Source organism: Rhinoderma darwinii, chromosome 4 (genome assembly GCF_050947455.1).
Source record: "Rhinoderma darwinii isolate aRhiDar2 chromosome 4, aRhiDar2.hap1, whole genome shotgun sequence".
Classification (NCBI taxonomy): Eukaryota; Metazoa; Chordata; class Amphibia; order Anura; family Rhinodermatidae; genus Rhinoderma; species Rhinoderma darwinii.
The window spans coordinates 94,074,352-94,091,517 of record NC_134690.1 but is presented as its reverse complement, the minus strand read 5'-3'; the positions used below and the strand labels follow the sequence as shown (position 1 = coordinate 94,091,517).

General features: G+C 40.7%; 1 protein-coding gene across 3 annotated transcripts in view; it reads right to left on the bottom strand.

Annotated features, from left to right (window-relative positions):
- Positions 1-17,166, bottom strand: part of FARP2 (FERM, ARH/RhoGEF and pleckstrin domain protein 2) — a 117,573-nt gene that overhangs the window by 24,197 nt on the left and 76,210 nt on the right. For all 3 annotated transcript variants that reach the window (XM_075861373.1, XM_075861374.1, XM_075861375.1), the window contains exons 12-13: positions 14,088-14,145; positions 13,469-13,673 (exon numbers count right to left, since the gene is read on the bottom strand). In XM_075861373.1, coding sequence (XP_075717488.1) covers positions 13,469-13,673; positions 14,088-14,145 — 263 coding nt within the window. The remainder of the gene's footprint in view (positions 1-13,468; positions 13,674-14,087; positions 14,146-17,166) is intronic.

The window sequence follows — 17,166 nt, the reverse complement described above, 5'->3', positions numbered from 1 at the left end:
GTACTATATGTTGGTAAAAGGGAAGCATAATTTTTTTTGTTAAAGTGATTGTTCGGTTTAAATAACCCATCTTCATAAACCCTATTAAGGAATTCTGAGTTAATAAAGAGGATTCCCTCCATTCCGGAACCTTATCTAGTAGCTAAAAGAGCATTACATGGACAACCCATTTACTTCAAAACGTTAAAAAAAATGCTATATAATGCTTCATTTATTCTGGGGAGGCGCTGAAGGGGAAATGAACACCTGCTGCTGGATTGCCCCACAGATTACAGCTGATTGCTGGGTTCAAAGCAGCAGCACATCCTGTGATCAGCTTATGATCAGGGAACCCTTATAACAAAGAGGGATAGTCCAAAGAGGAAAACCCCTTTAAGAAACAACAAATGTTCAGTAATTAAACTTATTAAAAAGCAGCAATGAAGTTGTAGATAAGGAAAGGCAGTCTAACTCTAGCACTGTGTAAATAGACCATTAAAATCATGTGGTGATGTATTTTAACTTGATGAGGCATCATATTCGACCCTAGAATATATCCGCAATACAATGTGATAATGCATGCTACCATTTTTTTTCCCTTGCAGTTTCACATTAAATCTGTGAGAAAATCCTCTGTACAAAATTGGAGAAAAAGCATGGGTCCATAACGACTATGGACACCAAATTTTGGATTTGTGCAATACAGATACCAATTATGGCCATGTGCATGAGGCATTGGACAGGGGCCTCCAATGCCAATGTGAACAGAGCCTAAACATGACACTTATCTTGAATGAAGAACAATTGATATCTACAGCCCTGGCCAAAAGTTGAGAGAAACACAAATTTTGGTTTTCACAAAGTTTGCTCCTTCAGTTTTTATAGTGGCAATATGCATTAACTCTAGATTGTTATGAAGAACAAATCAGATAAATTGCAATTAATTGCAAAGTTATTTATTGCTATGAAAATGAACTTAATCACACAAAAAAAACATTTCCACTGCATTTTCAGCCCTGCCACATAATGACCTGTTAACATTATTTTAGTGATCTTCTCGTTCGCTCAGGAGAAAATGTTAATGAGGACAAGGTGGCTGATATGACTCGGTCATGCTGATTGAATTATAAGAGCAGCCTGGCTGCTTTAAAAGGGGATCGTGTTTCAAATTGTCTTCTTCTGTTAACCATGATTACCTCCAAGGAAACACGTGCAGTTATCATTGCTTTGCATCAAAGTTGCTTTGCAGTCAAGGACATTGCTGATTGTAAGATTGTCTCCACTTCAACCATCTATCGGATCATCAAGAACTTCAAGAAGAAAGGTTCAATTGCTGTCAAGAAGGCTTCAGGGCACCCAAGAAAGTTCAGCAAGTGCCAAGACGGTCTCCTAAAGAGGATTCAGCTATGGGATCGGTTCAACACCAGTGCAGAGCTTGCTCAGGAATGGTAGCAGGCAGGTGTCAGTGCATCTTCACGCAGTGAAGCAAAGGCTTTTGGAGGCTGACCTGGTGTGAAGAAGCCACTTCTCTCCATGAAAAACATCAAAGGACAGACTGAGATTCTGCAGGATGTACAGGGATTGGACTGCAGACGACTGGGATAAAGTTATTTTCTCTGATGAAGCCCCCTTTAGACTGTTTGGGACATCTGGAAGAATGGATTGTCCAGAGAAGAAACGGTGAGAACTACCATGAGTACTGTGTCATGCCAACAGTAAAGCATCCTGGAGACATTCATGTGTGTGGTTGCTTTTCATCCACGGGAGTTGGGCTCACTCCCAATTTTGCCTAAGAACACTTCCATGAATTTAGAATGGTATCTAAACATTCTCCAAGAGCAACTTCTCCCAACAATCCAGGAGCAATTTGGAACAATGATTTTTCCAGGATGATGGCGCACCACGTCACAAGGCAAAAGTGATAACTAAGTGGCTTAGTGAACAAAACACTAAAATACTGGGTCCATGACCAGGAAACTTCCCAGATCTCAATCCCATTGAGAACCTGTGGTCAATCCTCAAAAAGCGAGTGGACAAACAGAAACACAGAAATTATGATAAACTCCAAGCACTGATTAGGCAAGAATGGGGTGCCATCGCTCGGGATTTGGCCCAGAAGCGGATATCCAGCATGCCAGGGCGAATTGCAGAAATCTTGAAAAAGAAGGGTCAACACTGTAAATAATTGGGTCTTTGCATAAACTTGATGTATTATTTGTCAATAAAGGTTTAAAAACTTATGAAATGCTGAAACATCTGGGCTAGAAGAGCCAAAACCACTGAAGCAACAAACTTTGTGAAAACTTAAATTTGTTTCAGTTTCAACACTTTTGGCCAGGACTGTAGTTTGTGTGCCATGGTTAAAGAGACACTGTAAACTTGAAGTTGATGTTATGCTAGAAATGATGGGTTGCTAGTTGTTACAAGTAACATGGCCTACGATCTGGGTTAAAGAGGCTCTGTCACCAGATTTTGCAACCCCTATCTGCTATTGCAGCAGATAGGCGCTGCAATGTAGATTACAGTAACGTTTTTATTTTTAAAAAACGAGCATTTTTGGCCAAGTTATGACCATTTTTGTAGTTATGCAAATGAGGCTTGCAAAAGTCCAAGTGGGTGTGTTTAAAAGTAAAAGTCCAAGTGGGTGTGTATTAGGGTATGTGCACACACACTAATTACGTACGTAATTTACGGACGTATTTCGGCCGCAAGTACCGGACTGAACACAGTGCAGGGAGCCGGGCTCCTAGCATCATACTTATGTACGACGCTAGGAGTCCCTGCCTCGCTGCAGGACAACTGTCCTGTACTGTAATCATGTTTTCAGTACGGGACAGTTGTCCTGCAGCGAGGCAGGGACTCCTAGCATCGTACATAAGTATGATGCTAGGAGCCCGGCTCCCTGCACTGTGTTCGGTCCGGGACTTGCGGCCGAAATACGTCCGTAAATTACGGACGTAATTAGTGTGTGTGCACATACCCTTATGTGCGTACATCGGGGCGTTTTTAATACTTTTACTAGCTGGGCGTTCTGATGAGAAGTATCATCCACTTCTCTTCAGAACGCCCAGCTTCTGCCAGATCACGCTGTGACGTCACTCACAGGTCCTGCATCGTGTCAGACGAGCGAGGACACATCGGCACCAGAGGCGCCAGTTGATTCTGCAGCAGCATCGGCGTTAGCAGGTAAGTCGATATAGCTACTTACCTGCAAATGCTGATGCTGCTGCAGAATCAACTGTAGCCTCTGGTGCCGATGTGTCCTCGCTCGTCTGACACGATGCAGGACCTGTGAGTGAAGTCACAGCGTGATCTGGCAGAAGCTGGGCGTTCTGAAGAAAAGTGGATGATACTTCTCATCAGAACGCCCAGCTAGTAAAAGTAGTAAACACGCCCCGATGTACGCACATAATACACGCCCACTTGGACTTTTACTTTTAAACACGCCCAGTTGGACTTTTGCAAGCCCCATTTGCATAACTACAAAAATGGTCATAACTTGGCCAAAAATGCTCGTTTTTTAAAAATAAAAACGTTACTGTAATCTACATTGCAGCGCCTATCTGCTGCAATAGCAGATAGGGGTTGCAAAATCTGGTGACAGAGCCTCTTTAAGCTAGATAACTCTTCCCTCATGTACACAAAACGGGCTTTGCAGGCAAGGACATTGCTGCTTGTAAGATTGCCTCCTCTTCAACCATCTATCGGATCATCAAGAACTTCAAGAAGAAAGGTTCAATTGCTACATATACCTTTGTCACAAAACGTTAGATGCTTTCTATGCTATGATAGGAGACTAAATAGTCTGTTTTTTATTTATTTCCATCGTATTGACCGAAGAAGCTCAAATTGAACAGCTCTATCATACGATAACCTGCGTCAGAGGTTAGAAGATAACCACACAATAGAATTAAAATGATCCATCCGCTGGGAATACCTTAATTCCATTCTGAGATATAATCACTTTAAAAATTATAGGTCGAAATCCTGAGGCATTCTGATGATCAGTCATAGACTGGGAAATTCAACCCTGCTCATGAGGACAAAACCCCCTTCTAATTTTTGTCAGGTGCTGTGTTGTCCTGGAAACCTCGTGTGGATTCAAATCACCATCCGCATCCATGTCCACACACATATTTGATACGGTTCAGATCATCTAGGATATAGATTGTCATTTGAATCCGTCTCCATGACAGCACTGCAAATAAAGACCCTTTTACACTGGCCAATGATCGGGAAAACGAGACTTCATATAAATGCTTATTCCTGATCATTGCCCTGTGTAAACAGCGATCGGCCGATCATATTGTTTATGCAGCAGAAAAAAAATGATCGTCGGCAGCACATCTCTCTGTGTTGAGAGGTGTGCTGCCGACATGATAAAAACGCATGGGAACGAATGATCGTAATAACGATTGCTCGTCCACATACATTACTGATCACAGCTCCTTGTGAAAGGAGCAAACGAGCGCCGATCAAAGATTGGTCTTGTTGAAAGGCACTTGTTTTTATGGCCCATCTTGGCCGGTGTAAAAGGACCTTAAGAGAAATCGGAAAGGGATTGGTCGTTATTATAAGGGTGCAGTCACTCGCGGCAGATTTTGTTACAGAAACTTTGTGCAGTCTAAAATAAGTTTCACTCCTCTGAATCTGGTTGTTTCTGCACCGAGTGCATGGATTTCTGCAAGTTCAATTTAGATGAATGGAATTGGTTTTCAGCCACAAGAAATTCATGCAACAAAAACTGCAACGCGTGACTGAACCCAAATGTCTTAGTAATGCAGCCACAAGCTTGGGACTTATGACTTCAAGCGATTGTAGCTGAACTATTTTTCAGTTTTGATGTATATTACAAGAGCCATTTATGAATTCTTTCAGGTATAACTCTTGAAGTCACCATAAAAAACTGCCTTATTAGCCTTGTTTGTCTTCCATTTGTTTCTTTTTCTTCTTAAAGGGGTTCCCTCATGATAACAACCACTATCTGTATGCCCCACTTGGGGCCCTCCCTCTATGAGCCAGAACAGACATGCTCTGGCGAAACCTGCGCTTCCATACTTTACATGGATGGCCATTTATTTGCTGCTGCTTGCAGTTGATCACGGAGAGTAGCCTTAATAACACTATGGCAGGCCACATCACACTAAATATTTGCAAAAAAGTTAACGCTTCCCTTTAACCATAATTATTCAGGTGTAAATGTGTTAAGACAATATAACGAAGGAAAATAACAGGTTTCATAAAATAAGGAATAAATAATACAGTGGGACATTTAAGAAATCATGTGAAATAAAGTAGAAAAACATCATGCAAACAGGAAAGATAATGCAGAATATTAAAACCAATCCGAATAGTAAACATTAGCACAACATACAAAGCAGAAAGTGCCAGATCGAATCTAAGTATTAGCAAGAGAACATGGACTCAAAAGAAAGACAGATGGTAAGAATTATGGCGAAAGTCAAGAGTTGACCACATCTGGTCAAGAAGAAACATGCCACCTCCATCTTTAAAGGGTCCCATCCACTGGACTTTGGATCTCTGGATCATGAACTTTAAGTACTTTTTCTTCCACCAATATTGATTCACTGTTCCTTTGTGTTTGCAGCAATGTGACATGAAAAAAAAACCATGAAGCCAATCCACCCAAAATCTTCCGGTCAAGAGGCCTTTATATAATTTGAAACTCGTGTCAACAAATTCAGAACTATTCATAGAGAAAATGATATAACGAAAGTCACGTCTTCAGATATGCTATATAGAGTCCCATGTGAGCACTGCTAGAGGCATGTCACGAGCTCCGCTTCCAAATACAGATTTTACAGTACACCAGTAGTTCAACATTGTTTCCAGCGTCTTGAAAATATATACACGAGATGCAGGTTGTGTATAGCAATTGTCAGATCTGGGGGTCTTGAGGAAACCGGTAATAAGTGGTAAAATTGTGCACAGCACACAACCGCATCTGCGTGTACCGTCACCGTAAGAAAAGTTTGATAGACAATCCTAACCTGCAAATAGCCATAATATGAAAATTACTAAAAATTATTTTGTATAAAGTGCAATGAGTTGTAAAATGAATATAAGAGGAAGCCGTTGCTGAACCCCTCTATATAAGTGTGTTCACATCAGCATTCGGTTTCTGCTAGACCTCCCAGTCGGAGGAACCCAACGGAAAGGCAACTAGAAGCCACAGATTCCGTTTGCATTACCATTGATTTGAATGGCAATGCTTCCGTTGCAAAAGGTTTCAGTTTGTTTCCATTCCATAAGGTTTCAGTCTTTTTGACAGAAACAATAGCGCAGTCGACTGCGCTATTGAAAATGGAAACCTTACGGAACGGAGACAAACGGTAACTGTTTGCAACGGAAGCATTGCCATTCAAATCAATGGTAATGCAAACATAAGCTATGGTTTTCGTTTGCCTTTCCGTCGATGGGTTCCTCCGACGGAAAGGTCTGATGGAACCCATCAACGGAAACCGAACGCTGATGTGAACAGGTCTTAACCGGTTTGTAAATGGTCGTGTTACAATATTGGCCACAAGGCAGTAAAGTCCTATTGGCCGGATATATCTTCGTGAGGTAGGTGACAGGATAACATGCGGCAGAAGCAACGCAGTATTCTCCTCTCCAAGTTTACAATACCAAGCATTAAGAAACATACGCGCAAAATTAAAGAATAAAGCTACATTAGAAATTATTCAGTGCAGGAAAATTGCATTGCCAGTCTCCAAGATTTTATCTTCTCTCTTCACCTTCTTTAGCGGAATACGGGCGACTGTATGGACATTCTATGTAGATCGATAATTTAGGTGGCACTGACAGGTACCATATAAGTAAAAGCTACTCCCCTGTAGATGCCATCCCAGAGGTCAGATGTGCTGAATATTAAAGGGTTTTCCCAGTGCTATGTAAATCAGCCTTAGTCACCGCAAAATAAAACTAAGGAATACTGTATATAATTTGTGTTCGAAGCCCTCAATTGCATTCTTTGCTGGCTGTCAGTGGCTGGAAACTTTCTTAAGAATCTGTCCGCTCTCCTGGCATGTCTGTTTTCGTGTATACTTTGTTAACCCCATAAAATAACAAATGTAGGAGCAGCTTTTCTTAAAGCTTTGTGTTGTGCTGAGTCTCTGTTATTCCTCCTGGAAATGTCGGACTATGAAGAGACATACACATCTGACCCCATTGACAAGGGGAATAGTGAAACACTGTTCATTTATTCATACATGTCCAGGAAGAATAATAGAGCAATGGCATAATGCAGAGTTTTAAAACGTGCCCTAGAATTGTTATTTAATGGGGAATACATGTATTTACGAAAACAGACATATCAGGAGAGATGACAGATTCTCTTTAACAGAGGCTGAAAAAAAATTCTTTCCTAATATCCAACTAACATAGGATTAGAACAGGACTAACAGTGTATCAGAGCCATATGCTTATGGTAGTGGACATCACCAGGACAGTTTTTTTTCTCGCCTCTGTCTGATAAAAGCGTTTCCATTCAATGACCGCATGCAGATATCTTAAAAAGGATTATTAGAAAGTTGCATTACTACTTACAGTAAATGCGCTTCCATAAAACTTGTTTAAAGGGTAACTAAACGTTCAACAAACTTCTGACATGTCATAGTGACATGACAGACGTTTTGATTGGTGAGGGTCCGAGCACGGAGACCCCCACCAATCGCTAACACGGAGTGGCAGAAGCGCTCGTGTGAGCACTCGGCCGCTTCGTTTCTGTTCAGCTTTTTCCGGGAAGCTGATGTAGCGGTGTACGGCTTATAGACTTTCTATTGAGTCTGTACTCGACTACATTGATTTCTGGAAAAAGTCGAACAGGAACAAAGCGGCTGAGCGCCTACACAAGAAATTCTGCCGCTTTGTTTTAGCGATTCGTGTGGGTCTCAGTGCTCGGACCCCCACCAATCAAAATGTCTGACATGTCACGATGACATGTTAGAAGTTTGTTGAACGTTTAGTTACCCTTTAAAGGGATTCATATTAGGAAATGTAAGCTCATGCGCTCAGCGATTGTCACATTTATGTTATGCTACAGAACCCCTTTAAACACGCGCTTTAGTCCATAGATTGTTTTTGTATAATTTAGTTTGCATCTTGTTATTTTTTTCCTCTGGCAATTAAAAATAAGTTCAGATCTAGTTAAAAACAGAACGACCTTTATCTATGTAGTGAGCCAAAAAAAATTTAAAAAAATCTTCACTTACAGGAATTACAATTAAAAGTTTTCCAATAAAACATCATTTTGCATATGCTTTCCTTATTCATATTCTTCATGCACAGCGTTCTGCACAAACCTCGTGTTTTAGCCATGAATCACTATTGGGATGATTACTTCGTACTTAATATTCATATCACACGAATAATGAATGCTGGGGACTTGGAAGAATACAAATTATTTCGCTGCACAAAAAAAGCAGCGGATAGGGCATTAGGGGACGTAGCATGGTCATGTGCGGTCAACTTTACCATGTATACGGGACCAATTAAAAGGCGAGGACTGTGATGGTCTGCAGGCTTCAGCATTAGACAGATATGTTAAGGTGGTGGTGCTACCATACGACTATCATTTCATCTTATTAACAAGCAGTGTTGGTGACTTCATCCAATAAACTATGGGACGTCTTTCCTACCATTACAACACAGTGGACCCTCATTTATTTTACATTGGTCCCATCTGTTATGGGGGCTATCACATGCGTGGTATGAAGGGAGAGGAAATAAGCGGAGGCCACTGTATTAGAAAAGTTTTCTTGCTCAATTCTTCATCGGAGGTTCCATTCTTCCCCTTTCTACAAGTCTGTTTGCGCTGCTACTAACGCTAGGTCTCCTTGGGTCTGACTCTGGCTTTGTCACTCAGTAATCTGCAGAAGTGCTGGAGGGTACACTCAGTACATGAACCATTGACTGTTCCGCTCCTAGCATTGCAGGATTGCCAGCTCCAGGTAGAAAGAGAGATTTAAAGTGAATCTTCACCTTTTTACTGAGGTTTTTTGGTCCAAAATTCTGTGCCGATTAATTCCTTTATATGTCTTTATTCACATGAGCGTTGAATACGTCCATGTGATGGCCGTTAAAACAACATATCTTCCGTTTTCACGGATCCCTCCATAGGCTCAAGTCTATGGGGATCCGTGAAAAAGGGACCCGCATGAGGACACATGAGGACACAAGTTTTTCACGTCCGAGTTTCCCCACGCTCGTGTGAATCTAGCCTTAGGCTGGGTTCACACGACCATGTTACGTCCGTAATGTACGGAACGTATTTCAGCCGGAAGACCCAGACCGAACACAGTGCAGGGAGCCGGGCTCCTAGCATCATAGTTATGTACGACGCTAGGAGTCCCTGCCTCGCTGCAGGACAACTGTCCCGTACTGTAATCATGTTTTCAGTACGGGACAGTTGTCCGGCAGCGAGGCAGGGACTCCTAGCGTCGTACATCACTATGATCCTAGGAGCCCGGCTCCCTGCACTGTGTTCGGTCCGGGTCTTCCGGCCGAAATACGTTCCGTACATTACGGACGTAACATGGTCGTGTGAACCCAGCCTAACAGTCAGGTCTCCATATCCCCCGACATGGAAAAATAATTTAAAAAAAATCACCCTAAAAGGAGTCCATAGAACATGTGGGCTATGTACAGCCGCCATTAGGGGGCGCTTACTGCATACTGGAGGTCCGACCACTATATTAAAAAAGGAATCAGCACAGAAATTTTAACCAATTCAGATTAAAGAAAGCAAAATGGCAAGCAATGGTGAACATTTAGTTTAAGGGAAGTATATCAATTTTTCTGAAGTATGGAGGGGTCAAAATACATAAAAAGTTAAAGTCTGAAAGGTAAGAATTCTAGTTTAGTGGAGGAGATCTACTAATTCTTGAAACGGTTTGTATGGTAGCATTATTATATAGGTACCTACTGCTGGGTAATATGCTAACGAAACCCACAGTAAATGATCTTCTGCCTTGTCACACTGAGATCTTATCGGTGGGGGCCTGTGACCGCAAAACACTGACACGCTGCATCTTAGAATAATTGCTCCATAGACCCTTTATATAACATTTTTCTTTCATTATAGATTATAAATTCCTTTAACTATATAGCAAAACATTAGAAATAGACCAATCTCATAGTTACCAATGGTGTGACTAGTAAAACACTGTTCCGTGTAGCTCATTTTCATGCGGAGACGCTGCTAGGAGAGGAATAGGTGTAGAAGGACACTTGTGTTACATCTATTCCTCTCCACAGGAAAATAAGCTTTTACTGCACTAGAACATTATTCTCACAGAATGGTCTTTTCCTAATATTTTGCTGTCTATATAGGAGTATATAATAAAATATAAAGAAACAAAAATTGAATATAAAGAAAGTCTATCATGCAATTATTTGATGAAACATGGTATTCGGAGGGAAGAGAGAGCCCTCTATTCTGCATGGTTCGAAAGCGTGTTTTCCATCTAAAAGCTGGCAATGGTTTTTACTACAAAACACCGACACGCACAAAATCTCCACTGGAATCAAATTTTGGCAAGAATTATGATAGAAAAGACGGATATTTATGAATATACCCAAAGTGGCTTGGATAGTCTATAGAAGGCCACGGCCCCGCAGTAAAGATTATTAATAGGAAGACTACAGTCACATAATAGTGTAAAAGAGGAGAGCTCCAGCACTCCTATCTTTATTGCAGATACATTTGGTATTACACAGGTAAACAAAATCTGATCAAAACAGAATAGTTCCACGTGTAGTAAAACACTCCCTTTCCTGGGGGTATATTGGCACCTTTTATCATTTAATGTACAGACACTTAAAAAAAAAAAAAGAAAAATGAAAAGTTAAACCATATAAATTCTCACGGCACAACTAGAAAATATAAGATGACTGGTAAATCCCCAAAACAACCGTCATACCGGAAAGCGAGCGTCTCAGAAATCACATAATAGCAGGCATGAAATAAAACATTTATATAAAAGACTGGATCCCAAACATGTTTCCACCATACTGGTATTGCTTTAGAAAAGCTACATTTGTTTGGTGGTTGTTATTTTGGTTACATAAAGCCTCTGAAGATGAGCACCAAACTGATCAAAAGATGAGATCTAATAGAACTCTGATTAACACAAACAATTATATAAATATAGATTAAAATGATACTATTAAATACATATTTAGTGTTATTACAACCTATCAGGCGCACACCAGTGTCACGTAATAGGACTGTGTAAGACGATCTGGTGAGTGCTGTCATAGCACTTCATAGCTCTACGGTCGGTGACATTCCCTAACAAATGTGAAGTTCTCACTCTCACCAAAGCATTAAGCTCCGAAAAATACAAATAAGAAATAGTCCCAAAATATCTCCATAGGGTCTTCTGTAGAACCGCAAGCATGGGGTATAACATTTCTTCATATCTGAGCCATCTCCTCTAGTGAAAATCTTCTAGAACCCTTCTTCGGTGGTTAATCAATGGCACACAACGGTCTTCAGGGTCAAAATGATCGGTTTTTTCCCTTCCCACTCCACATTATATCGCTGAGAGAAAAAGTATTAAGCATCTTCATGTAAACACGGTATGTGTTTGACAAAGGTCCAATAGGGTTAGCAGTTAGAAGAATTAGTTGAAGTCAGAGTATCAAGGTACTATTTAAAGCAGGCAAATGCCAACAGCCAGGTAGATGGATGTCAAAAAATGTCCTATTGTTGGTCAAAGAAGCCATCAGGGGGCCAAACAAGGAATGCCTGAAACACCAAGCAGTAGTTTAAGATTGAAACCTCTCTAAGACCAAGAACTGAAGACCAACACATGAAAAGACCTTACACCAAAGAGCTGGTGATAATATTGGTTGTATGTCTATTCTAGACCACCAATAAGCATAGTGATTATGTACTGATCATTCCTGTCGTATACAACAGTTAGGCTTGGTTCACACCTGCGTCTGTGTTTCTGTTGTTCTGCTCTGTCAGACGACCGGAACAACGAAAATACTGGAAGCGCCGATTCAGTTGTACGATGGAAACCATCGGCGCCTGACGGAATCAATTGACTTTATAGGGCTCCATCAAGTTTCCGTCAGGGGATCCGTGGTTTTACCGGAAACGATAGCACAACATGCTGCACTATTGTTTCTGGTATTTTCAGGTGGATCTGTGACGGAGGCCCCTTAACGGAGCCTCCATGTGAACAGGCCCTTAGTGTTAGTACTACACATAGTGTTGGTTACAGGTGGTAAGTGGTGTTATTTACAAGGACGACGTGAGAAAAATATCATGCTGAATTTGTGATCATTTGTAATGCAAAGTTTGGCTAATGTGTGAACTACAACTAATGTGCGATGTGAAACTTTGAAGAAAAAAAAAAAGCAAATCTGCGATCCATGAAATGGCTTGTGTTATGAAATAAGCCTGGTATTTCATCATTTTATAGAAGGCCGATTCCTAACAGTCTGAGTTTCCCTCACTCTACCCATTAAGACACAATATGTTCATTCTCCACAGTGACCATATGAGGTAAATAGATACAGCTTTACCATACTGACTGCTGCTCTAGTCCATTCCTTAAGTAATTTTAGTAAAACATTCATTGCCGTGTCCAACTAGTACAGCCTGAAAATTAAAAATCAAAAGCACAATCTAACAAATTCCTGAACATAATATTTCCCAGCATGCACAGCTAGGACTTATATCCTCCTATCTAAGTGCTCGTTGTTGATGTCATACGATCAAAACGTTTTTTTTAGACATCAGGAGCATCCTTCTTATCCGGCAGTCCAAGTTGATTAAAATTGGCATAATGTGTCAGTGGATTGCTGAAGAACAAGTTCATATCAATTGGAGTGTCATCTTCGGAGTCCCAAGAGTCATCCTCAGAGCTGCTAGAGTCCTCAGTGGTTGTTGGAGGGTAGCTAAGCTGTTCCAGCTGATCCAGTATATCTCCGAATTGAAAAGCCGAACTGGATTCTGAGCGCACAGAGCAGGCAGGGAAATTGATCATTGAGCTGGCAGTGGAGTGGTTAGCAGATCGCGAGAATGAAGGAATTCCATTGAGGTTTGTGAGAGAACTGCTTTCAGAGCGATGGTGAAATAGGGAGCCATTTTCTGATGGGTTTAGAAGACTCTGCATGAAACTTGCCTGAGCTTTCACTTCAAATAACTCGCTAGCATCTGTTGGCCTTGTGTTGCCATTGAAATCCCTATCATCCAGATAATACTCTTCTGGGAGGAGATCATCATGATCAGGTGGCTCTACCCTCCCCCCATAGGTATACAGCTCTGCTCCTCCACTAAAGGAGATGTCTGCTGGATCATCATCTATAAACTCTTCAGTCAAAAGAAGTGAATCAGAAACCCCTGATACCCACAACCTGACATCCTCACCCTGTTGGACATTTGCAGTTTCCAGGATTTCGCCTGGGTCCTGTTTATAGTGCAAGGAGGGGGTTGAATTGGGGGATAGACCTTGTAATGGAGAGTGAACTGGAGATCCTGCATTCTCCGGAGCGCCTCTGCCAGGATCCTCTTGCCACTGAGAAGTCGAGATGTTCTCATTTCTGGTTGTGCTTTTGTGCAGGGGTGAGGTGGGAGGGTTGAAAAAAGATTGAGGGGACAAGATAAGGGAAGAAGGTAAAGCATGGGTCTTCACACTCTCAGCGAAAGGGATGATCTGCAAGAAAAAAAACAAAAGACTAAAATATTATAACAATACAATTTTACTAGACTATGGAAAAAAAAAGTCAACTGATCTACTGGTAAATGAAGTGAATCAGCAAGTAATGTAAAAAAAATTAAAAATCTTAAGCAGTAAGGGTGCTGAGCGGGTATGGGCAATAAAGCAGCAATAGGGTGAAAAGACAGTCAGTATATTGAATATTTTAATGCGTCTTGTAGAATAAACAGGTAGGGAACGAAACAGGACAGTGGCTGCATACATTAGCTTTTATTATTATACAGTAAGCAATAAAACAAGCATAGAGAAACTAAAGGATTCTAAGAAGTCACAGAAAAGGCACAAAAGGAAAGTGACAAGCAAGAGGAACAGCAAAGCAAGAGGCACCCAGTGCTGTATATGTACACGCACCTGCTTTGGAGAGTCAGGGATCACAGTGCAAGGGGACACTCTGGGTTTGCTGTGTCTCCTGCAGGACAGAGAGCAACGCAGTCAGGAGAAACCCACTGACACCAAAGCCCAATTGTTAACACACAAGCAGGTATTACATATACAAGCAATGTTAAATACACTTAAAGGGGTAGTCTGGTTTCAGGAAATAAATGTTTTTTTTTTGTGTATAATTAAAAGTTATAACATTTTCCAATATACATTCTGTATTAATTACTTACGGTTTTCAAGATCTCTGCTTGTTGTTATTCAGTAGGAACATTCATTGTCTACATCCAGTGGATAAAGTTCTGTCCGTGGTCATGTGATGGACACACAGGTGCTGGGGTCATTAGAGGACACAGCTCTGATACACATACTGTAATGAGCCGTGCACCTGTGTCCATCACATGATCATGGACAGAACTTTATCCACTAGAAGTAAACAATGAATGTTTCTACTGAATAACAACAAGCAGAGATCTTGAAAACGTGAAGAATTAATACAGAACGTATATCGGAAAATTGTATGACTTTTAATTATACCCCTTTAACACAAAAAGATCACAACTTATCAGAGATACAGGTGTAGCTTTGTATGTGTATGCAATACTCCTAACACCTGCTTAATCATTCTGAACTTATGTTGCAATATTTCTATAGCATTAGGCCACTATATATTGTAAAAGGGCACAATGAGTAACATCTGCCTCACAGCTCTGGGGCCGTTGGTTCAGATCTAAAGGTTTGTCTATAATCTGTCAGTGGAGAAATAATCATTGACTTTCTTGCTATTGAACAGTAACTCCATTTTTGTTCAGAAGGGTTGGCATTTCCTTTTGAGCTCAGGCATTCGATTATAAGAAGGATCATTGTAGGTTGTGCCACCATGCATGAATCCTAAAATGCTTTTGGGGCACTGTATTAATAAATGGTTGCTTATAGCATTAATGTATGGATACTATATGTAAAAGAATATATCATGGAACAGGTATAGACAAATCGTGTGAGCCATTGGGCCAAGAAATGTGCCCCTTATAGCTAGTATGGTATATTGTCTTACCGTTTCATTGAATACATTATGGGTATGTTCACACAGGTCAGATATGCTGTGTAAAAGTACACAGAATATCGAACCTAGAACCTGCAGGGAAATCCGGCCGAAAAACCGCACCAAACTGTGGTGCAGATATTCGTCCGGAATCGGAATCTGCAGAAAACAGAGTTAGGAAAAAAAAAAAGTTGCCCACTGTGAAGATGACCACTACAACCTGTGATTGGCTGCAGCAGCCACATGGGATGAAACGTCATCCCAGGAGCCGCGCTGCATTGAGAACAGCAAGTGGAGCAAGGAGCCGTCGCTATGACAGCACAAGGGGGGTAAGTATGGACTTTTTAAATGAAAACTTTTTTTATTGTTTATTTTAGGTTTGCGTCTGATTCACAGCTTTTCCGACACAAAAATCACAATATTCGCTAATTGTTGCTGCTTTTACGTCCCAGTTGAACTCAATGGGGAAAAAACAAAACAAAAGTACAACGATTCCGCAGCATAAATTGACATGTTCCGGATTTTAAAAAAACTGCACGTAGGGCAATTTATGCACATTTTCTGCGCAGATTTTTTTTCCGTAACGTGTGGCTAAGATTTGTTTAAATCTCACCCACTCTGCTCCTACTGTAATATACTGCGGATTTTCCACAATGAAATCCGTTGTGGAAAATCCATAGCTAATTCACCCAGAGTGAACATACCCTACAAGTAAAGTTCCACTGTTTGAGTTATTGTATTGTGGAAATGCATAAATTCCAGTTTGCTAATATAATGGTATTATTGGACAAAAGAAAAAAATAAATAATAATATCCAGGTCACATAAAAAGAACAATTAAAACAAAAAACTACATGGGCTGGAATTCAGGTTACGTATATTAAGAAAGTGGTCAACAGCTGTTAAATCACATTTGTTTTTTATTCCCCATCCCCTTTTTAATCCTGAGATAGCATTATAAAAAATAAAATAAAGACACAAGGTAAAAAATCAAAAAATTACGTTAAACAACTCAGTTATCTGAACCGTTTCAGAGGTTATTTCCATTAGCCAGAAGTTAGTTAGGAAAAGCAGACAAGTCACTCAGCTAACGCCAGCTTGCTACCATATAGATAAAGCGCCAGACAAAGTATTCACTAGTCCTCAATTTAGCTCAATGCTAAGTCACCAACAAGATAGCAATAACCGAATTTACCACTAAGTACTTACCAGGTCAGTAGGAGTGCCCATCCCTATTAAAACAGATCCCATGACCCCATTCTTCTGATGGGCGAGGGTCCCAGAGGTTGGACCCGCACGTATCAGACATTAATGACATATCCTGTGGAATATATCATCAATGTTTAGCATGGGAATGCCCGTTTAAATTAGTGCTCCCAGTCAGCATTTTAATCATTTAACTCTAAGCAGGGGATATTACGTTCTGCAACAGGGACCCACCTTATAGAGGTCATCTTGTTGTGGCAGATGGGCTCACACAATTTGATCAAAATCTGCACTAAGAACCTCACTATTGTAAGTAGATTTAGCAGTAATGCACATTTATTTATATTTAGTGGCATTGGTGTTCGCAGAGTGCGGTCGCCATTTTCTGCAGTGTCCTGACAGTGAATAGAATCTCGTTTCAAATGTCAGTTTACAGCTTAATCTCGCGTAAATCTCACAGAAACGTTAGCGAAGTGTCATGATTTGGAATAGACATCATGTCCTGGCTGGAGGTAATGTCTATTCACTGTAAGGACACTGCAGTAATGTTATAGTGTGTTTATGAGGCTGCACATAGCGATATAGCTATATCGCTATCTGCAGTGTAAATGAATGGAGAGAAGTGTATGACGCTGATTGGTCACTGATTGGTCAGCGTCATACACTTCTCTCCACAACGCCCACTTGGTCAAAAAGTATAACACGCCCAGTTGTCCATTAAGAAACTCATTAGCCTAAAGCTAAAATAGGTCATAACTCCATCAAAAATTATAGTTTTTCTAAATAAAATACACTGTGTAATCTA